The following is a 24,739-nucleotide window of genomic DNA, read 5'->3' on the forward strand; positions in this document are numbered from 1 at the left end:
AGTTGACAAAGATCTATGATAAATTTAACAGTGTAGCACTAGTGGGGCAGTTATCAAAGCAAAAATCTGAGATTCTCCCTCCCATAATCTATTGAGAGACAGTATTACATTTACGTAAATATCAAAAACAAACTTACTTTGAGTTCGTCCACTGCTGTGACGGCTCCTGATTCTCCTTTAATCTTACAGATGACAGCTTTGGACTGAATTTCCTCCAAAACACACTGATACTGCTGATCTCCCTGTTGACCCGTCACAGTCACCTCATTCACACTCAAATGCAACATATCTGCCCTTTTCTGCAAAACAGAGAGTGTGGCATGGTTCGGAGGTTGTGAGTTTCACTTGCTGATGTGCAGAAACGCTGACTGCTCACAATAATAATATTTACTGAAGGTGTTTTAATACCTGTACACTGATGTTAAACTCACCTTAATGTTCACCTGTAGATCATTGGCCACCTGAAAGGTAGTGAATCCAATGAAAACTGGATCGGACTCATAGGACAAATACTCATAGTTCAGACTGGAGTTCCCCACATGCAAGGTAATAGAACGACATTGATAATAATCATAGCATCTGGGGGAGTTAAACCACATATCCTGAAAAAGAGAAAATATAACTAATTCATGTGATGTACAGAGTAAAGCTACATGTAAGCTGTGAATAGAATAAATTATATTTTGTTTGAATAAATAAATATTGATAGTCAATGAAGTACATTTAACAATTATACTAACAAAGTAATTATAGTAATAATCTGCCAAACTAGATCTCATGTGAATATGGGCTGTTTAGCTGTTGATCTCCATATGTTAGATACAGTGCAATAGACTGCTAGACTGGATCCTTTTTTGGGTAAAGCTCACTTTTAGACTAATGCAGGTGTAATAAGGATACAGCTTACCCCTGAGCTTGTGTTGTATTGTGTTTGATCTTGTATCCTGTTATTGACAGAAACTGATTCCACAAATTCCAGATTGCTGCCCTGAACATGAATCTTCCTTCCTCCACTGAAAATACATTTAAGACCATTTAAGCAAAAAGCAAAATCAGTAATAGAGGAGCCAAATCAGTAATATTTGGTATAAAATATCTGAAATATCTACAAAAAATAATAATGAAAAATAAAATTGTCAATTACATTTTTCAACAATGACAATAAAGCAAATGCATGTGTGGAAGCTGTCTGACCTGCTCCAGCTGACTGTGGGCTGTATCCCAGTGCAGCTGGGCTGAGAACCGTAAGTGATGATGCTGTTACCATGACAACGGTCGTCAGGAGTAACAACACACACTTTGACTATTCCTTTAGTTTCACTGGGAGGAATGTGGAACCATAAAGTGTCACTGGAGCGATCAAACACTGGAGATCTGAAGAGAAACATTCATGTACAGATATACAGAATCATTTATCTCAATCTACACACATTTATCTATATACCACTAAAAACAAACACACAGAATCTCACTCTTTAGGAATGCAGTCCAGATCCCCTTGAATACGGATTTTAGTAACAGATTCCAGGTTCCTTCCTTTTAGTGAAACTCTGTTTCTGCCATGGAAAGAAACCTTGTTGGGCTCCAGAGACAAAATCTCTGGCTTCTACAACACACCAAAGTGTGAGGATATAAGATGCAACCAAACATAGTTAAAAGTACATTTAACATGACCTTTAGTCCTTATAAAGCAAAATCATCAGTATTTGGTATGACACTTACTTCATATTCCATCTGTACATTTACATTACATGCATCCTAAAGAGAGCAGAAAGACGGAGTAATATGAAGATGGAGTTTTCTTCAGCCAGTGCAAAGATATTTCAGATATCAATGATAAAATAATCTCTTTTTGACAGAGAATATCCTTTTACACTTTATGAAGGTTATGCTATTTCCCGTTACACATATACGGAATTAGTGGATTGTAGGTTACACATTGTCTCTCACCTGTATGTTTAACTTTGGTCCAGGTCCATCTGCCCATTCACAACGCTGAGAGGATGAGGACCAGTGACACCCAGATGAGATACACTGAACACACCTGCATTTATTTCATGTTTAACGTGTTAAACAAATGTGTTTAACCACTTCATGGCTTTTTGTATTTATTTATAATATATATATATATATATATATATATATATATATATATATATATATATATATATATATATATATATATATATATATGTATGTATTAGAGATCGACCGATATGGGTTTTTCTATAGCCGATGCCGATGCCGATGTTTAGAGGTCAGGGTCAGCCGATGGCCGATATGTGCTGCCGATTTTTAGGGCCGATATCTTGGAGTTTTCCCCTTGATTTGCATGCTAAAATGTCACACTAATAATAAGTGGATGCACAACACATTTTTTCTAAACCTATCATAATTTATTGAGCACTGACTTGAACCATCTCTTCATTCATCTTAATTTAGTGCACTAAAATTAATAAACTGTCCAAGTATTAAATATATAAAACAGGTAATATATATATATATATATATATTATATATATATATATATATATATATATATATATATATATATATATATATATATATATATATATATATATATATATATATATATGTCAATCATTTACATAAAAGGTTTAGAGCATTTACATTTATCAAGTAGAATTTTTCAAGTTTGTTGGAACATAAATGTAAACTTAAATATACATTTAAATAAATACAATTTTAGAAATAAAAATCAATTAAACTGAAAAATATAAAAACATAAATATATAAAAAATAAATAACAGTAGTGCTGCAAAGACACTAGCAACCAGCAACATTTGTGTTTGGTATAAATGACACAGAACATCTAAAGTGCATTCTAATTTCGAACTTACATCGCAGTCTGTTCATTATTAAAATAGAGTCAACCAAACATTTAAAAAGTTACACTGGTCAGTTTAAATACACCCTATACCGGTCCTCTCTGCTGTTTATATTATAGTTTAAAATAGTTTTAAAATTTAGTTTTAAATATGATAGTTTAACATTCAGATACATTGCGAATATGGAAACATTTGGATATGTGCAGAACGAGACGTGAGCAATAACCTCCAAATACATCTAGTCAAACCCGCGCTCGCTCGTCCTCGTATGGACTTAGTGCACATGGCATAATATCTTCTTTTAAACATAATAATAAGGACTTCTCATCCCCCAGTCTGCTGTGATGAAGTGAGCAGTTATCATCACAGAGCTCTCCGTCCCCCTGGACGTCCACCCGTCTGTCGTGAGCGCAACAGAGGATGCTCGGGATAGTTCATCCACAACTTTTTTCTTCTCCTGTTCATAAAGATCTGGCACAATCTTTTCACTCTAACCTCTTTCCTTCATCATTATATCTGACAGGGAAGCCAACATGCGCGGGGCGTTCAAGCTCCTCCGCTCGGCATTATCACTGAGTGTGGACTGAACATGCGCAACTTTTCTTTTTTTTTTTTTTTTTTCATAAATCAATCCGCGGGTCACGCGTATGCCGAACTGAAGATATTGATCTGAACGGATCACGGATCAATGATGATCCGTTGCACAACTACTATAGTGTCATTTGAAAACATTGCAGTTGCGTTTCAAAATACAACAACGAGCACCACAAATCATTTAAAGAAGCGCATTCAGCGGTCTCCTTGACAGAAAACATTCAGCAAAGTAAAATGATCTCAAACGTATGGCGCGCTCTCTTCATTTTATCAAACGATCATAATCACATTTATTCATTTTACAGTCCTGCTACTAGCATTTTATTAATGCTAAAACCCCTTTAATTCAGGTGAGAAAGCTTTTTTTCCAAGTGGCTTTTGCACATAATAATAATACCGCTGCAGACGCATTTTGCAGCATTAAGGTTATTGCTTGATCGTTAATTTAAACGACGATCGATCATGGAAATTATCAAATATTGACATCCCTAAATACAAATGAGTTGGATGGAAAACTGGTTATTGTCTGCATCAAACCATGCTTCCGAACACATGTGATTCATCGTTCTGGGCAGCTCCAGGACGTCTGTCTCTCAGAGCGCGGTGCTGTCTGTGAGCGGGGCGGAGTAACGGAGCCCTCAATCACGCTGCAGTGTTTGTAAGAGCTGCCAACTTCTCCACCCCATTTACAGAGTGAAATTCTCTGACTACCTTTATCTCGCAGGTCTGTTGTTGAATCTTCCAAAAGCTTCACATGCAGTGGCTGCAGCAGCACTTTCCACCGCGCCAATAACACGGGGCTGTCCGCCGACGTGCCTGACTTTAAATCGGCGCTACTAAACACGGATATCGGCCGATGCCGATATATTAAAAAATGACAAATATCGGCCTGATATATCGGCCGAGCGATATATTGGTCGACCTCTAATATGTATATGTATGTATGTATTTTAAAACTATTTTAAGCTCTGCATTTCTTACTGTGTATAAGAAGCCCCTGGTGAATTATCTTTGATATTCAGGCAGTTTTTCAGCTCCAGCTTCTCTTTGATCTTTTGTTCCCCAAGAGCCACTTCAGCTGAGATGTTTAAACCTTAACAGATTATCAAAAAGTCATTATAATATATATATATATTTTAAGTTTAGATAGTCAGTACAGCAGAATAGACCAGACAGGCTGATCAGGACTTCTCACATTGATACTGTATCTATGCATTTAGCAAACATCCAAAGTGGCTTACATTGCATACTGCTAATCTAATTTATTTTTTTATTAATTTTTTTGTAGATACTTTATCATAAAATATATTGGTTTCAGATGCGTCATGAAGTTTACTAACATGGTTACGGTTGCTGGGAGAGTGAAAGGAAATAACAAGATAAGTAGATATGCTCTGTGGTCAAAGAAACTATTAATAATTTCCTTCCTGCAACATACAGACTCAGACATATTATTGAGTCAATGTTACTAGTCCCTGTGTGTAAGTGAGAAATCATAGGGAAAAACATTAAAGGTTGTCATCATAAGTTATGCATTGCTGATTTATGGGTATTTACAATTTCTTCCTGCTATTAGCAATTTATTTTAGCTTGTGCTAATTTCCTTCCCTTTATTTTGAATAAAAGAGCAGAAGAGTTGGCAACTTCACTTATACATAATTTTAAGCTTATTTCTTCAAAGGTCCTAACGATTTTGTTACTGCTTGCATTTTTAGGGCTTATTTAGAGAATTTGGGCTTGTTGGTAGCAGAAAGCGAATGAAGAAGAATGATCAGATACTTTCTACATCTGATTACGTTTCTGTCTATTAATGCCATTGGAAACTCTGTTCCGTCTGTTTGAATATGTGCTGTGATGTCAGAGCCATTTCCATTTAAATGCTGCTGTTATACATGTCATCTGCATGCATGCTAAAGCTGCTTTTAATGCAATAGTGTTTATATAAAATAAAGTGGCTGGATTGGTGGACAATAAAATCTTACATATGCACATTGAATACAAAAGCACACAACACCAATCCACAGAGAACCAACCTGTAGTATATATTAGCTGGTCAGAAAAATTGCAGGAGCAGTTTGGAAAAACTGCCCTCAGATCAGACCCGTCACACAGTTTTACACTTCCAGTGGTGAAGGTGCATGAGAAGGCAGGGTTTTCTGTGCTCTCCAGACTCAAGGAAATACGTAGAGTAATCTGTGTAGGAGCGGGCATTGACTGGTCAGTAGAAATCAATAATATGTTTTCAATGCAATGAAAAAATTGTCTTATTTGAAGTTAATATAATTATACCTTGCTGGAAGTTTTCTCTGGCCAAACCTGAAAATAAAACAGCATTTCCTGAAGGGAGTTTTTTGGGGTGGACAACCATGAAGATTTTGAACATTCATATTGGGTGGAGCATCTAGATGAGCAGAAATATACAGTATCATTTGGAGTTGTTATGCCAGGTTGGATAAGCTATTGATTTTTTAAAACTAGCTAGCATATTAAACTCTTTTTTTTTACTTCTTAGTGCAACAGATGTTTATCTGACCTCAATGTGTTCACACACCAGCCGCAGAGAGGATCCAGAGCAGCTCTGCAGTCTTTCAGAGTGCTATATTTAGCACACGGAACCACCGACACTCTTCTTAACTACAGCAAAGACACGAGAAGAATTAGTTTTATATATAATATAATTTGTATATTATTAGTTTGATTATTTGAAATAAGGACAAATTAAACTAAAAAACAGAGCCTGATTATGGCAGTCAGAGAAAAATTAATAAAAATTACAGTCTTTCCTTCTGCAGCTCTATTAAAACACATTGCAGCAGCACTACAGTATAGTTTATCATTATTATATGCCAGAGTATAACAGAAGGTATGGTGTACACAATTTAAAAAGAAACAAAGAAACAAAGAAAAGCACTCAGATTTTATAATATACATTGTATATTGGAATTATTAATCATTTTGAAAATACAGGTTGATAGTAGGCTGTTATGCTTCAAGCATAATATAACAACAAACTTTAAATTAATTTTAAAGTATGTTTTTTTTTTACTTTCAGTTTTTTATTCTATTTTTATTTATTTATTACAATTTCTGAAACTATGGCTACTTTTCTCTTAACTCTACACCGAAAACTGCAAAACATTACGCATCTCTTGCAAAAGCAAATACTTGTTTCAAAACTACTTTAACTCTCATAAAAATTTAGTTTTTGCACAGTAACTCTGTAAAACCATAGACTAATTCTTGGCCTTTGACTCAGTTTTCAATTTCAAAAAACACATTTTGCACAACACACAATTCTTTATGCAAATAATATAGGAATTAATATTATAGCACGTTTTTGCAAATGTTTGCTTGTGAGATGTGTTTGTGATACTCTGAATGCAGTGCTTCATTTTACAAGATACATTTTGTGTGTGTAGTTTGTAAGATTTGGGTGTAAAATGTGTAAACCTCACCTGTTTCTTCAGAGCAATGTAGATGTGTTTGAAATCTACTGGATCAAAGTGCATTCTGGGAAGCACTGCTCGTTCATCATTAGATTTGTACAGCATTATTGGACAGCCTGGTGTATATTTCTCATCCAACATCAACTAAAAACATAAACCACAGCATTATCCAAATTTAGCCAAATCATTATGTTGAACACTGTTCATTGCTGGCATATCAAACACATTTTTATTATTCACAGACACAGATTTTATGGCCATTTAAGATGCTTACTGTGTTTAACAATACTTCATGATGCGTAAGCCTTATAATTTTAACAAGGCCCCACAAATTCAAAAGCTACTTATACCCTCAGTGTTTTGTAACTAGAGATGATAACAAACGATGAAACTAGTGAAAAATAGGATATGAGGCAGACCTTAATGAGTTGTCCATCACTGGTTCCTATGAACAGCACAATCCAGGATTCATTCCTCGTTGCTGCCACTGCTGACATTGAGCTGTACTTGAACACCACAGAGAGCGGCTGAAGTTCACCACCACTCTGAAACACAAACAACATTAATTTTAGTGAATAGTACAACTATGTTTATCATGCAACATCAATAAGGTGAAATACGGTTCTCAGTCATTTTATTAAAAAATGTGTAGAATGCAATTTCAAACCTCAGAACCACATAACTTTTCACCGTAAGCGCAGAAACCCTTGACCTGGCCTCGAACGTTACTGATGTCGTACAGAGCCAGCGCACTGTTCTCCGGATCCTCCTGATTCTGTGAACTGAACACACCTGCCCAAATAACATCGTTCACTGAGGGAATAACGGTGCTGGCCACGAGCACTGGACGAACTTTATCACTGCAACATCGTATCGTTGCACCCTGCAGGGATTTGATGATTTCTGACTTTTTCTCTTTAGAGCTGTCCATCCTCAGGACGAGCACTTTCCTCTCATCGTCAGTCTTTGTGTTGAGAAATAAATATGATTCTGAGGGCGAAACTCTCTGGAATCCATCAACAAACTCCACATCTCTCACTGTGCTTTGAATGATGGCCTCTGATACTTCGGCTAATCTTGAGAAAATCCCTCCTGGTTGAGAATCTAAAGTGCTCCACACTGTAAAAAATTATTTAGCAGTTTAGTTGTTTCAATGAATTTTTTTATGTTGACACAACTTGCAGTTACTGAATTTGTTCATTCAACTAAAAATGTTTAGTCTTCAGTGTCTCAACTAGTTTGAAAGTTGACTGAACTAGGTTATTTGTCCTCATAACTTAAAAAAATGTGTTGAATCAACTCAATAGCAATATCACGTTCACAACATCACTTATCGCGAGATCTCCTCATTCTCGTGAAGGCTGTTGAAGAGAGAAGAAAGTTGTCAGCCATACTAGTCAGTTTCTCCTCAAAGTTTGGACATTTTACTAGAATACAACTTTGGTAAGTAAAATATTCGTATTTATTGGCTTAATGTGTAAAATTACATTTGTTGTCTCAGAAGAGTAAGTATGGTTTAAAGAGTCGTATATTCTGAATGTAAGTTACTGTATGTAAATGTTCGTTTCGCAGCACTCTGAAGCCTCAAAATACAGGCGGTTCCACAGTATTTTCCTTATAAATATTAAAACAGATATTCTCCCATGCGGGACAGCGGAGCTGAACTTATGTGGGGAACGATAAAAATACAGTCTGTATGTATCACTTGAGCTCAGAGCTGCGTTAGAGACCGTTCAAAAAGAGCGCGAGAGCTCATCGGATCACTGTATGGATTAAGAACGGCGGGAATTAAAAAACCTGACAGCATAAGACATCCGTCAGATGTACGTTACATTGATATACATCGATGAAAAATTAGGGGGAAAAAAGAAGATTTCTACTGTGTCTTTTCTGCATGTTATAAGGGAAACGAATGAGCAGCATAGATGAGCACCTCCCTCAGAGTTCTTCTGGAGCGCGTAACTTAACGTTACATTTGATATCGCTGATATAAACTTAGTTCTAATGATTATTTTACAGTCTACGGTTCAGATGAAGTTCTGAAGGTAGCGTTACAAACTCTTCTTTCAGTTTTCTGAAGTAACGTTAGTCATTCAAGTGCCTCACTAGAACCTAGAACCCAGTGTAATGCTGCGTGAATATCTGTTTTTATACAGTCTATGGTGAATATACGGTCATAAGTAAATTTTATACATTCAAATCTATATATTTTAGAATAAAAGTAATAATAGCATATATCTTGTATAAATAAAGATACAATAACGATCGACACAAATGTGTTAAATTTCCTTTTATTGTGTTATAATTCTGTGTTGTGTCATTTAAAAGCATGGTCTGGATGGTATAGTTTGTCGTTGGCATTTAAAACAAACTTGTCAATACATTTGACTTTCTCTGTAAAGATTTATTTATATGTATGTTTATTATTTTACAGTGTTTTAACATGTTTTTGTATTTTTCATGTTTATGATATTTTGGAATGACTGAAGATTCAGCGCAGAATTCAATAATCCTGTGGATGGACCGCAGTGAGTCCTTTTGCAGTTATCCATCAAAATGCTTTGCAGACATAATGGAAATGGCATTTACATGGTAGAGCTTGGACAAAGTTGTAAGTAAATTTATTTATTTATAAATGCACATTTATTGGAGTCTATAAGCTTTACGATTGTAAGGAACTGTTTAATGCATCCCTTTGTTTTTATTAAAGCACACAGGCTCTGCGCAGGAATTCATCAAGGACATAACTGCTGGGATTACGCTTGTGGATGACCAAACTGAGCACCATCAGTCTGCAGTGATGTGATCCAGGTAAAAGAAGAAGAAGAAATCTGGGTGATCTGGGGTTGTAACTCGTTGTTAGACGATCTGTGTACTGTGTTAGACGATCTGGGACTGGGACTAACAGAAATAAACTAATTCAGGTTAAAAACAACTTGAGGTTTAGTAAATGTCAATTTTCTTTCTTTTTCTTTTTTGGGTGAACCCTTTACGAAAATGTAGATATTTGCATTGGAAAACAGCTTCAAAATTTAGAGAACATAATTTGACATTATTTTCCCTTCAGTTTTATTCCTTGAATTTTCTATAATTGGTATTTAAAATGTATTTATAAAGTGTTGAATTTATCTTCATAAAACCACCAGAAACCCTGTTTATGGACATAGCCATTCTTTATTATTTTGCTGAATACTGTTTTGTATCCTGAATCCAACTTTGCTTAAAGGATTATTTCACCAAAAAAATAAAATTAGGCCATGTTTTACTCATTTTCTTCTTTCAGACGAATCTGATCTGAGTTGAATTAAAAATTGTTCTGGCTCTTCCAAGTTATTTAATGGCAGAAGACCTGTGTGTTTTTTTCTCAGCAGTCCAAAAATAGTCAAATAAAATGCACCCATCCATCAATAAAACGTGTCTCACATGGCTCTGGGGGGGGTGAATAAAGGCTTCCTGTAGCAAATCGATGCGCTTTTTGTAAGAAAAATATCCATATTTAAAAAGTTGTAAACACTTTTTTTCTCTTCCACTGACTATCATACGTGCAAGCCTAATTTTGTGATTCTACTTCGTGATTGGCGTATTGTTGTCTCCTCCGCTCTTCCGTGTTCGTCACTTATCATCGGTGCATGCATGACCCCTATGTCCTATTTTCATCCAACCGGAATGGCTCTTATTCACTTATTCACCTCTCAGAGCCATGTGAGGTACTTTTTATTATGAATTGATGCACATTATTTGACTACTTTTGGACTGTTAAAAAAAACACCCATCTATTGCCATAAAAAAATTTTTTTATATAATCCGACTGGATTTGTCTGAAAGAAGAAAGTCATACACACTTACGATGCCATGAGGGTGAATAAAACATAAATGGGTTAACCAACCCTTTAAGAGTCATGCTTTACTCTGAACATGCAGTGCAACAGACTATTATTTAAAAGGAATACCTATTTACACCAATATATTTTCTGATCATTGTATAAATGGTGTGACAGATTAGACACTTAGATTTGGATTAAGAAAAAAAACCTGAGTATGTTGTATTGGTTTGTCACATTTTATGTCATTCAGAAATCATGTAGAATACCAGTGAAGAAAATAATTTCCCCCCATTTTTAGTATAATTGGTTCTGGGGGTGTATTTTACACTTATCTTCCCATGGGATTTTAAACTCTTTGTGTTCAGCAGAACAAAGAAATTTGTACAGGCTTTAAACAGTTAAATACAGGAAGTTATTTTGAATGTTTGTAAACCAAACCGTTGAGGAGCACCATTTACTTTTGACTTTCATTTTTGGTTAAATTTTTCAAAATATCTTCCACTTGAAGGTGAATTAAAATTTATTGGTAGCTGTGCTTTTAACAAAACACACAACTTTAATAGTGTATGTACATATGTGTGTTCATTAGTTATAAATGTATTAAGTAATGTAATATTTTTTTCTTTTCCCAGCCATCCAGTGACATTAAGGATGTTGAGAAAGAAATTGAAGAGGGCATTCTGAATATAACTGAGGAGCAGCAATGTGATGTGTTTCCCAAGGAATAACCAACATTGGTCTCATTTGGACATCCTGTCATCACTGACATCTCCCATGTCCCCAAGGCATTTGGACTCCTAATGGGTCTGTATGCAGTGAACATCCACTACCTCCAGCGCATTAAATACACCATTGAGGCTCTGCAAAAACTTGTGAAGACCAGCTGCTCCCACCGTGTGCTCGCTACAGCGGCAGGAACTGTAGGTGTGGGGGAGTGAATGTCCAGCGCTCTCTCCACCCTCAACACCACAAATAAGGTGTCCTTGAGCAAGGCACAACTTCTCCCCGGGTACTGCAGCATAAATGGCTGCCCACTGCTCTGGGTGTGTGTTCACGGTGTGTGTTCACTGCTGTGTGTGTGCACTTTGGATGGGTTAAATGAAGAGCACAAATGTATGTCATGTCACTTTCACTTTTCAGTGTTCATGATGTGTCCATCGGCTCCACAGCACTCTTTCTTTAAAAAAAAAAAAAAAAAAAAAACACTACTTTTTAATAAGGACATTTTGGTTCTTTTGTGCCTTTCACTACATTTTAGAATGTACATTAAAGTTCCAATGACTTGGAATATGCATGTTCTCATGTAAACAAATGTTTTTTCACCTCTCATTTTCTTAAACAGTATGTACACATTTTCATTATGTAGCATTATGATGGGGGACGAGTTTGGAAACTTTCAAGATCCTTCTGATGTTAACACTTACTGGTCTGGTCATGTTGTGCTGTGAAATTTAGAATCTGACTGTTTAGGTCTTTGTGCTTCCATGTGCATTCATTCCATTTATATCTTATTATACAGAAGTACAGTACACTCATTTTTTGTAACTAATTGTGATGTTATATACATATATGTTAGTTTCTCATTTTGACCATGACTTGCATTATGGTGGGGGGGGGGGTGCATGTGAACTTGTGCAGGGTTGATATGCAGAGTTCAACCTTTTGATTTTCATATTGAGTTATGAAATTAAAAACAATCCCTGTGGTTTTGATCTGATGAATTGAAATGCAACTATTTGTTTCTCAATCCCATGCCAATGTTATTTATTATACATCACACTTTCAAGTGTCGGTTCAGATCTTTAGACGTGTGTTTTTATTTAGCATTTTTTCGTTTTGTTTATCAATTATCAGTTGATGTGTTGACAGCAAATTGCTTGTTCAATTTAAATGTGAATGAAAGTGTTGTCTCTATCATTAAATAAATTACATTAAAAAAGTGTTTTGTCATCTTTATTTAAACATTTAAGGCAGTGGGGTAACATTTGTTTATGATTATTGATCGAAGTAAAAAAAAAAAAAAAAAAATCCCTGTTGACACAACATGATTTAGTTGACTGGACTAGAAAATAATAGTCAAGTCAACTTAAAGAAATGTGTTACCTGGACTAACTCCACTCTAATTTGAAGTTGTTTCAACAAGAAATTTTTTGTCAAGATAACAAAAAATTTTTAGGCAGCGGGGTAACAAAATATTTTTTGTTGACTCAACAAATTCTTTTTTACAGTGCATAAGGTAACAACAGAATACCTGGTATCTTCAGCTTTTGCATCATCGTCCTTTTTCCCAACTAAAAGGTACCTTCCAGCTATGAAGGCAACAGTTTTTCCATTCTGTTTCGGTCCTATCAAATTATCACTTTCATAGTAAATACTGTTTGTAATATCATTTATATCAAGAATTTCACAATACCCATCTTTAAAAGTCCCACACGCTATCAGGGTGCTGTTCACGTCATAAGGCACCAGAATGTTGACTCTGTTGTGTTCAGTGGCTTTAGTGATGTCTTTCCTCTTCTCCTCATATAGATCGTGTCTCATCTGATGAAGTCGATGGTCAGTAAGAACAAACAACTTACTGTTACCAACTACAAAGTCCTTAATGTCTCCATCAAAGTCCTGCACATCTCCGCAAATGCAATATTTCAAAAGTAAAAGTATTCCAAGTAAGTGTCTTCCCATCTTATTTAATAAGTAAATGAGCAGTTGGATAGGCCTACTAATGTATTTGATGACAAGATCTTGTCACAGAGATCAGCTGTGCTCAGATGAGTATAAGGGTGAAGTGAGTGGATGTGAAGTAACACTCTGAGATGAGGGCGGAGGTTTAGCAACAACAGATAAATTTTGGTTTCTAAAACGAAGATAAACTTTACAAACAGTTACTTGAGTGAAAGTTAAAAATAAATAAATAAAAACACTCGTACAATACACAAAATTATATTAAAATAATGTTTAATCGGTTTAAAATGTAAATTATGACATCAAGGGGAAGGAGATTTTTGCAAAGTAAAAGATCAACGTGTTTAATAATAATATTCATATTGGTTTATGGTTTTTGTCCTGATCCAAAAAAAAAAAAAAAAAACATCTTATATCTAATATAACTTGCAGGGAAAACATACATCTGCAGGGCCGTGCACAGACATTTTGAGGGGCAGTGGCCTAAAACAAAAAAAGGGGCACTAAGGGGGTGGTTGCTTGTTAACACAAATTATCCAGTTATTACAAAATGTACAATTCAAAAAGAAGACAGTACACGCTCAAATACATTTCAGACTTTATTGTAGAAGTTTTGATAGAACATCACAATTACACATGACTGATACTTTTTTATATTTACTTGTTCCATTTACAGCAACACTTTTTTATTTGGTACTATGTCCTGAAAGATCTTGATAACTAAATTTTTTTATGATTCATAATTACACATTGGTGATAATAAACTATTTACCGTCCGTTTTACATTTTGGTATTTACCTTTCCCTTTTACAGCAAAACCTTTCTATTTGGTACCATGTCCTGAAAGATCTTAATAACCTCATCTTTTATGATTGGGATGTCTTTTTCAATGGCCAGAAGCAGAAGATCAGAGAGTCGTTCCTGTCCACACGCATTACGAAGTTTTGTTTTCACCAGCTTCAACTTCGAGAATGAGCGTTCAACAGTGGCTGTTGAGACAGGTAGTGTTCCAAAGATTTTCAGCAGCTTGAAAAGTGTTGGAAACACAACATGAGCATCAAAATCCTTAAATGTTTCCAAAATTGCACGGGCACTCATTCTCTCTCTGTCTCTGTCTTCTTTTTTGTGAAGGCATTTTTTTTTTTTTTTTTTTTTTTTTATGGTTGTCTTGTCTACAAAGTGTGCCAACAACAGAAAATGTAGTTATTTGTATTAGATCTGATCTGATCGACTAATTTCGCAGATTCAACCACTGTCTTGCATAGCCTACCTGTTAATGCGACAGCTTTCGTGAACTGTCGTGTTCACAAGCGCCGCAGACACATACTGTGAGTGATGCTCCGGAGTGAGCGGGAAAACCTGGAGCGGATTCGCGGAATCACCGGAATGCTTTGAGCGGAGCGGTGGGGAAAAGGGGCACCTCAGTCGATGAGGGCAGAGGGGCAGTGGCTCTGGCCACCGGGCCACCCCCCTGTGCACGGCCCTGTCTGTATATGTAAAAACAAATTAGGCTATTAGTTTTGGGACATACAGTAATTGCTGATGTTATATCAAGCTAAATTAATTACCATAAAAAAAATGAAGATGTAAAGATGTAGTTTCTCAGCTTGTTTATTTTTGCTTGTTTCTGTATGAACAGAAGGAAAACGTGTCAAAGTATTGACATTAATAAAATATTACAACGCAGCAACCACTATGAATACAGGAGAAATGTGGTTTTTAATATATTAACCACTGTGCATATGCAGGATATACCATTTTATATAGCAAAAGAATAGCAAAAGAATGTGTTTTTATGAACACACAATTAAAACAACCAGCGTAACAATGGGGTCAAGGGTCAAGAGCCCAACAAAGGGAAACACTGATCTCCTTGATGGTGACTTCAAATGAAATAATATAACGTTTAAACCTCTGCTAATTCTCAATAAGAGCTTCTCTAGATGTCTGACAGAAATAAAGTCAGTCTGGCTAATAATGAGATGCTGGTAAAGCTGTTTAAGGAGTTGTTTAATCAGATCTTAAGAGATTTAATGTCTTGTATTTCAGTTGATTTGTTCTTCATCTGTGGGTGTAGTCAGTTGTAGTTCTTGTGTTTCTCTTTCCTTCGGTGATTCTGCTTGTTAACAGCAGCTGTTCATCATTAATGAGCGCATATTTTTAATTTGAGTCTTCTTTCTAACTCCATTCCTAAAAGTTGGAAGGCAGCCTATGTTCTCCCTTTACATAAAGGTGGAGACCCATCAGAATTGAATAATTACCGTCCAATATCAAAACTTTCTGTTTTGTCAAAGATCTTGGAATCATTTGTGAATGTACAGTTAAAACAGTATTTGACTGACAAAAATATTTTAAATAATTTTCAGTCAGGGTTCAGAAGTGGCCATAGCACTATCACTGCTGCTACATTAGTGACAAATGATATTATTGGGGCCTTAGATAAGAAGCAACATTCTGCTGCATTATTTGTTGATCTTTCTAAGGCATTTGATTCGGTTGATCATGGATTGTTATTGACCAAACTACGTTCAATTGGTTTAAGTGAGAAGGCTGTTGCATGGTTCCAGAATTATTTGGTAGATCGTATTCAATGTGTTTATGCTGAGGGTTATAAATCTGATTTTCTTGAGATAACTAAAGGTGTCCCTCAAGGATCAATCTTAGGACCCATTTTGTTTTCAATTTTTATAAATGATTTGGATAGAGATGTTCAAGCCAAATTACATTTATACGCTGATGATACAGTGGTTTACACCCAGGCTTCCACCATTTCAGTAGCAGTGCAGGAACTTCAGACTGCATTTCAGGCATTGCAATACACATTATTGAGTCTAAAATTGGTTTTAAATACACAGAAAACAAAGTTTATGGTCTTCTCAAAAGCTCGAGCACAGCTACTCGACAATTGTGGCATTTTGTCATTAGATGGGAAATCAATTGAAAGAGTGTCTTCATATAAGTACTTGGGGATATGGATAGATGATAAGCTTTCCTTCAATGAACATATTACTGCTTTAGTTAAGAAACTTAAAGTCAAGCTTGGCTTCTATTACAGAAACAAATCTTGCTTTACTTTTAGTGCTAGGAAGAAACTTGTGGAAGCTACTTTTCTGCCTGTAATTGATTATGGAGATATATTGTACATGCATGCTGCATTTTCCATCCTGCGTCATGTAGATTCAGTTTACCATGCATCACTACGATTCATAACAAATACAAAGTCCCTTACCCATCACTGCATTCTTTATGATTTAGTTGGTTGGACATCACTTAAAATTCGTAGACAACAGCACTGGTATATCTTTATTTATAAAGCTATACTTGGCAAATTTCCACTGTACCTCTGTAACCTCCTCTCTGTTTGCTCTGGTACCTATCAGCTACGCTCCTCAAAGTGGTTGCTTTTTAATGTGCCACGAGTTACAACCGAATTGGGAAAAACTGCCTTTTCTTATTTAGCACCTTGGGGGTGGAATAATCTACAAAAAGAGCTAAAGTTAGAAACCCTTATGTCCTTAAATGAATTTAAAACTACTATAAAGAGTGTTGTGATGGAGACATGTTCTTGTTTTTCTTAAGAGTCTCATTGTGTTTTATATTTTTATTTTTAATATTTTGTACTTCTTTTATTGTTAAAATGTACTTTAGTGTTTGTTATGTATGCATTTGTTGTGATTTGGCTGCTACCTTGGCCAGGTCTCTCTTGTAAAAGAGATTCTGAATCTCAATGGGACCTCCTGGTTAAATAAAGGTATAATAATTAATGCTCAGTCCTCTCATAATTATCTTCTTAACTCCTGCACTGCTTCAATGCTACTTTAACACTCTGTAGAGTGGAAACACATGAGCACTGAACAGTGTGGGGACTTTGCTGTGAACTATGACATAAAACTTAATCGTTTCATTCACGTTTGATTGACGCATATGAATCACATTAAATTTATTCATTTGTTTCATATTAAAACTATGTAATCTGAATGGATGGAAATTTGTTATGTAACTGAAACTAAAATTTAGAAACTTGATTTGACTGTGTTTATAAAGAGTATAATTAATAAGTCACGTACAGCACCACCTGCTGTTTAGAGAACAGCGACACAGTATCTGACACAGGATTTCTGACCAGTCAGAAAGGTGAGATAGGAGTAATATTATCCTTCTGATCTCCCAGGCATACTTTTTAAACCTTTGTGTAACAGGGCATTATATCTAAATGATTCCCTGACAGTATGTAAATCACAGTGCTCACTGAATAAGGAAAAATTGGTCATTTTATTCAAAAAGTCGGCAAGACATACTATATGAAGTCCTACAGTCAGTTGCAAGAATATTTAATCAAGGAAGTCAGATACAATTTGTGTGGGTACCAGGACATGAAGGGATAAGGGGAAATGAACTGGCAGATAAATTAGCCAAGACAGCATTATTAAAAGGAAATATAGAAATGCAAGTCAGTATCAGCAAAGCAGAGGTTAAAAGTGTGATATGGAAGACAGTAAATCAAATGTGGCAAGAGAGGTGGGATAGAGAGGGAAAAGGAAGGCAATTATATCAAATCCAGAGGGATGTTAAGTGTACAGTGATTGGAAGTGGAAATAGCAGAGAGGAAACGGTCATCTCTAGGTTAAGATTGGGACATTGTTTATTGAATAAAACACTAAAGTTAATAGGTAAACATGACACGGGATTGTGTGAAGTGTGCAAGGAAGAGGAGTATGGCATGGAAAGAAGTGGAGCATGTGGTCTTGAGGTGGAGCAGGTATGATGTTTCGAGAGAGATGATGAGGAATAAGTTGAGAGAGATAGAGGTTCAGGACATAACATTAAAAGGGCTATTGAGCACTCAACATAGGGCACAGACCAGAATTCTGATGGGTTTCTTAAGGGACACAGGGATTTATAATAGAGGTTGAAGAGTCATATGAGTATTGAGGAAGGTTATAACTATTATTATTATTCCTTTTTTTATTTTTATTTTTTATTATTATTATTAGTAATATAATAGAGTACAATAATGGTGAAGTGTGTGGATGTATATGATTGGGGAGTAGGAGGGAATGGGGTAAATTAATATATGAACCTGTTTTCTGATCCACACTCCGGAGCAGAGGGTGGCGGTAATGCACCAATTATGCTGGATGCCAACCACCGTTAAACATTAAAAAGAAGAAGAAGAAGAACAGGAAATACATGCTGAGTCCCAATTCGCATACTATCCGTCTTAAATAGTATGCGAAACTAGAATTAATGCGTCCCAAATCGTAGTATGTTGAAAAGAGTATTCCAAAGATACCCGGATGGTCTACTATTTCCGGTTAGAATTCGAAGTGCAGATCAATGCACACTCTACGTGCTAATATTGCCCACAACCCATTGCGTGCGGGAGGGAGGAGCTTTGCGATGGCTTTGTGGTGATGTAAACATGGCAGCCAGGTGCAGCAGCGGAGATGCGCCCTCAGCTTTTAAGTGTAAAAATTCAAATGTTTAACCCTAATTAAAGTTATATTTTATTTCGTTACTCACATTGCACATGAAAGTCAGAACCAGCCGCCTCACAAACGACCTGCGTTTGGTTCTACGACGACGTCGCCCTGCTTCTTCACTCCTCAACTTGGTAGAAGAACACATTGTAAAATGTATTGTGAAAAAAAAATGATGAGAAAAAAAGATGGGAATAGTAAATAAAATTTTATTGGACATAAAGAATGAATGAAACGTTAACAGTGGTGGTGTGCGTAAATCATGCTCTCCCAGTCTTTTTTATTCTGCAGATTTTTGCTGTGAGAAACCAGAATTGTTTCTATTACTACTTCATACTTGACCAAATGATTTCTGTGGACTGAGGCAGAAATAGTTTGTATTTTCACTCATTCCGTGAAGACACGAATTCCCAAAGCTGATCTGAAAATAAGAAAAAAAAAAAGTTCTGCTCTTAAAGTATCTCATGAACTTGACTAAGAATTAGCAGCAATTAATAAAGTCAAACTACAGACTTCTCCTTCTCATTATCTATTGAGATTGAACATTATTTATCTTAACATTTAAATAACCATATGCAAGAAAGTAAAACATAGATTTAAAAATTCAAAAATCCATAATGGGGCACTTTAATAATTATAATTAGTAGTAGTATAAATCCACATTGATAAAATGTATTTTAAATATGAATACACACACATACACACACACACACACACACACACACAAGGAAATCAACATTTGATGTGGATGAAAAGAGTTCAAAGTTAACCTAAAACCAAAATGAGTTCTTGTCTTAGGACTTTAATGAACTCTTTCGATCCACATCAAATGTTGACTACCACACACACACACATACATGCATGTATAAAGTTTAATTATGATTGTGGTCATTTTTTTCTCAAATGGGGAAACAAAATCTTCGGTCTCTTGTAAAGTCAAGAAAATCATTTAAAACAGGGACATACTGAAAACACAGTATCCCAATTCTATGAAGTTGAAAAACACAATCACGACACTTACTTTGTAGTCCATCTCAGAGAGCAGATGTTTACATGCATCCTAAAGAGTAGAGAAAGAGATGTTCATGTACTTACTCAGTTCACTTCAGTCAACACAATGAGTTTAACTAACAACAATGAATTGATAATAATTTATAAAGGTATGCTATTTCCCAATACACATATACTGAAACACTGGATTATAGGTTACACGACATATTCTCACCTTTATGTTTAACTGTGGTCCAGGTCCAAGTGTCCAATCACAGCGCTGAGAGGAAGAGGACCAGTGACAGCCAGATGATACACACTGAACACACCTGCATTTAATTCATGTTTTTAATACCATTGAAACAAAAGTTCAAAGAAGTCTTTTAAACTATTTTAGATGATCCATTTTCTCACTGTGTATAAGAAGCATTTGCTGAATGATCTGTGATACTGGAGCAGTTCCTCAGTGTCAGCATCTCTGTGATTTTCTGATCCTCAACAGTAACAGTAGCAGAGACTTTTAAACCTGAACGGATTACCAACAAATGTTTATGATTATAAACATGTTATGAGTATGAGTATGAGTATGAGTACAACTTCCTTGAAGGAGAACCAACCTCCAGTATAGAGCATCTGGTCAGAAAAACTACAGGAGCAGTTTGGGAAGACTGCAGACAGATCAGAGCCATCACACAGGTTTACACTTTCTTTAGTGAAGGCACATGAGAAGGCAGGATTTCCTGTGCTCTCCAGACTCAAGGAAATATGTAGAGTAATCTGTGTAGAAGAAAACAATGGTTGGTAGAAAGTAATCTTGTAAATGAAAAAAAAAAATGTTTTAAATACTGATTTCTACCTTTCTAGAAGAATTCTCTGTCATCTGAAAAGAAAACAGCTGTGTCTCAAGAGAGTTTTTTGGGATGGACACCCATGAAGTATCCGAGCATTCATCTTGAGTAGAACATCTACTGTAGATAAAAACATCAACTAAAATATCACTACAAAACTGTTTGCACACTACTCATCATGTATATATATAATGAGAAGTAAAATGCTGTTCTAAATTTAGGCACATTTAATGTAGAAGCAGCATAGAGCAGACATGAGTGATGTGTGAAAAATAACATGTGATAAAGGCAGGCTGACCTGTGGGTGTTCACACACCAGCCACAGAGAGGATCCTGAGCAGCTCTGCAGTCTTTCAGAGTGCTGTATTTAGCACACGGAACCACAGACACTCTTCTTAGCTAAACGCGAAAACATGAACAGAAAGAGACAGGAATGATGATTTGATCCAGCACACAGTAAAGTATCGGACATAATGATTGATAACTTCTGGATAGCTTAATTCAGTGGTTTCTAACTGTGGGGCATGGGAGAATAATTTTCCCCAAATTAAAAAAATTATCTTGGATTAAAGTTTTGGACAAAAGTACGCCTATACAGTAGGTAAAACTATTCCTTTCATATTGAGACTGAAAAGCAATTTAATTTGAATTCTTCAGTTTAAAACAGTGATTACCCTTGCACACCTGTATGTGATCGATAGGTGTGAAGGATAAATGACCAAAAACAGGCCAAACATCAAAGCAGAAATCAATGAATCCTGCAAACTATCAGTACTTGCAAAGTAGATTTATTAAATTTAGTAAACTACTTTTTTTTATCATTCAAATATTATATAGCCTACAGCAACTATTTATTATTCACTATTTTTATGATTTTTTTTATTCACTAGCATATATATATATATATATATATATATATATATATATATATATATATATATATATATATATATATATATATATATATATATCATTTTTTTAAATGCACCAGATTTCTAAATCTCACCTGTTTCTTCAGAGCAATGTAAATGTGTTTGAAATCTACTGGATCAAAGTGCATTCTGGGAAGCACTGCTCGTTCTTCATCAGATTTGAACAGCACTGTTACACAGCCTGGTGTATATTTCTCATCCAACACTAGCTAAAGAAACAAACAGAAATACATATCATGAATTATGACTGCAGTAACCTAATTAAAATGCAGAATGAAAAAAAAAGCTTACAGCTATGTGTGTAAATAGAAATGGTGTGCATGTGCTTAAAAATAAAAATCCTGTGTCTAGTGAAAATAAAGGCACATGTTTGACAGATGGATGAAGGAGACCTTTATGAGTTGTCCATCATTGGTTCCTATGAACAGCACAATCCAGGATTCAATCCTCGTTGCTGCCACTGCTGACATTGAGCTGTACCTGAACACCACAGAGAGCGGCTGAAGTTCACCACCACTCTGAAATACAAACAACATTAACTTTAGATGACTTTAGTGAATAGTACAGCTATGTTTATCATGCAACATCAATAAGGTGAAATACGGTTCTCAGTCATTTTATTAAAAAATGTGTAGAATGCAATTTCAAACCTCAGAACCACATAACTTTTCACCGTAAGCGCAGAAACCCTTGACCTGGCCTCGAACGTTACTGATGTCGTACAGAGCCAGCGCACTGTTCTCCGGATCCTCCTGATTCTGTGAACTGAACACACCTGCCCAAATAACATCGTTCACTGATGGAATAACGGTGCTGGCGACGAGCACTGGACGAACTTTATCACTGCAGCATCGTATCGTTGAAGCCTGCAGAGATTTGATGATGTCTATCTTTCTCTCTTTAGAGCTGTCCATCCTCAGGACGAGCACTTTCCTCTCATCGTCAGTCTTTGTGTTGAGAAATAAATATGATTCTGAGGGCGAAACTCTCTGGAATCCATCAACAACCTCCACATCTCTCACTGTGCTCTCAATGATGGCATCTGATCCTTCTGCTATTCTTGAGAAAATCCCTCCTGGTTGAGAATCTAAAGTGCTCCATAAGGTAACAACAGAATACCTGGCATCTTCAGCTTTTGCTTCATCGTCTTTTTTCCCAACTAAAAGGTACCTTCCAGCTATGAAGGCAACATATTTCTCATTCTGTTTCGGTCCTACCAATATATTACTTTCATTGTAAATACTGTTTGTAATATCATTTATATCAAGAACTTCACAATATCCTTCTTCAAAAGTCCCACATGTTATCAGGGTGTCGTTCACGTCATAAGGCACCAGAATGTTGACTCTGTTAAGGTCAGGGGCATTAGTGATGTCTTTCCTCTTCTCCTCATATAGATCGTGTCTCATCTGATGAAGTCGATGGTCAGTAAGAACAAATAACTTACTCTTACTAACTACAAAGTCCTTAATGTCTCCATCAAAGTCCTGCACATCACCGCAAATGCAGTATTTCAAAAGAGCAAGTATTCCAAGTAAGTATCGTCTCATCTTGCACATATGATGAGCAGCTTTGATGGGCAGTTAATGTTTTGATCAACCTCACTCAGAGGCGTCCACTCATGAAGTGAAAGCAGTGTGGTGAAGTGAAGGCGGGGGGGAGGGGTCTAAAAACTACAGAGAACATTTAGTTGACTGCTATGGTTACTGTGTTGACCTTTACTCAATGTATTCTAAAGTTTACCAATGTGCAGTTTAAAAAAAAGAAAAACACTCTTGTTTAATTGTTTTGCATTCATGTAGGTATTTAAAAGCAAGCCTAAACATTCTATCCGATGAGGTTAAGATTGAGATTCATTAAGTTTGTAAAGCAACCATTAAACACAATAATTGTGTTTTATCACAATTTCCCCAGTGCCCTAAATATGTTGGATGATGCCCTAATATGTTTGTTTTACTTGTTATGTTAGAATTAGAATTAAGAGTTAGGTATGTATGCATGTAAATGTCTGTCTTTTTGATATGATTGGTGGTGAAGAATGGAGTTTGTGCTAAAGTTGTGGTTGTCTATTGTACATATGAGTGTCACTTGGAGGAGGGGCCTCCATAGTTGAATTGTCAAAATCAATTAATATTAAAATAGAGATAGTTAAAAGTTAATATTGGTAACTAAAAGAACACATGTCACCATACAAATGCATATAACTTGCATATAACTCACTGAATTGCAAAGAATAATAGTTCTTCGAATGATGCATGAAGCAACATAACTCTTTATCCATCACACAACCAAACCACAAGCTCTTCACTCTTAGAATATATAGGTACAAAAGCTGTCACTGGTATGGTATCCTTTCAAAAAAATGTAATACGTACCAGGTGGGTAATATGTATACTTAACATACTAATATATATTTTTAAGGTACCGAAATGTATTCTTTAGAGGTAAATATGGTACAAAAGTACAAAAAGTACTACAAAAGAGTGTTTTAAACAATGCTTACCACAAAAACATCAACAACAGGAACTCTTTTAAATGTTCAACATAGCTAACCACAAAACATGAACGGTTTTTCCCCTTAACAATCACAGAACACTTAATTTCAACATTTATTCTCCCAATTCAGTCTTTATAGGAAGCATACAACAGGAAGTAAACATCCACTCAAAATCAAAACGATTAATGTAGTCCTAACACAAATTGATTTAGTAAACTTCCAATTTTACATTTCAAGTGGACTGAATATGATAAAGTTGTGATAAAATGCAACTGTGTGACCTTAGGTCATTTCAATTAAGTAAACTGAGCAAGAATTTTAAGCGTATTTTCCAGTCTTACATAAGCTCCAATGAAAAATAACAGTCAAAAAAAAAAAAAAAAACCTGCACTCATAATTGCCAGCATTACTGTCACTCTGGCCTTCAGTCACTGATGTCAAATATGGTGTGTACATGTGCATAAGCGGACATCTTGCATTGTGTTTATCTGTTGGAGAGTGCATTGTTATGTTGACTTGTCATAACAATACATTTTCTTCCACTGGAGTAACTCTTTTAATTTAAGCTAAAGAGAGTCCATGCATTTGTTACAATTG

At 35.7% G+C, this 24,739-nt stretch overlaps 1 protein-coding gene and 2 long non-coding RNA genes across 3 annotated transcripts; 1 reads left to right on the forward strand and 2 right to left on the reverse strand.

The window, feature by feature from the left end:
• LOC127956753 (plexin-C1) lies at positions 1-23,276 on the reverse strand. The gene is made up of 14 exons (XM_052554934.1): positions 22,296-23,276; positions 22,038-22,163; positions 6,899-7,033; positions 5,977-6,077; positions 5,733-5,844; positions 5,477-5,636; positions 4,425-4,536; positions 1,951-2,044; positions 1,723-1,758; positions 1,473-1,606; positions 1,195-1,374; positions 908-1,013; positions 432-602; positions 1-299 (listed from the first exon to the last, which is right to left on the reverse strand). The coding sequence occupies exons 1-14, from the start codon at positions 23,202-23,204 to the stop codon at positions 111-113; spliced, it is 2,565 nt and encodes an 854-aa protein (XP_052410894.1). The 5' UTR covers positions 23,205-23,276; the 3' UTR covers positions 1-110.
• On the forward strand, positions 8,153-12,725 carry LOC127956755 (uncharacterized). The gene is made up of 3 exons (XR_008153631.1): positions 8,153-9,500; positions 9,600-9,700; positions 11,346-12,725. It is a non-coding gene; the product is annotated as an uncharacterized LOC127956755 (long non-coding RNA).
• On the reverse strand, positions 13,982-15,697 carry LOC127956754 (uncharacterized). The gene is made up of 2 exons (XR_008153630.1): positions 14,666-15,697; positions 13,982-14,421 (listed from the first exon to the last, which is right to left on the reverse strand). It is a non-coding gene; the product is annotated as an uncharacterized LOC127956754 (long non-coding RNA).
• Positions 23,277-24,739: the final 1,463 nt, after the last annotated feature.

The sequence above is a fragment of the Carassius gibelio genome, chromosome B4 (genome assembly GCF_023724105.1).
Source record: "Carassius gibelio isolate Cgi1373 ecotype wild population from Czech Republic chromosome B4, carGib1.2-hapl.c, whole genome shotgun sequence".
Taxonomy (NCBI): Eukaryota; Metazoa; Chordata; class Actinopteri; order Cypriniformes; family Cyprinidae; genus Carassius; species Carassius gibelio.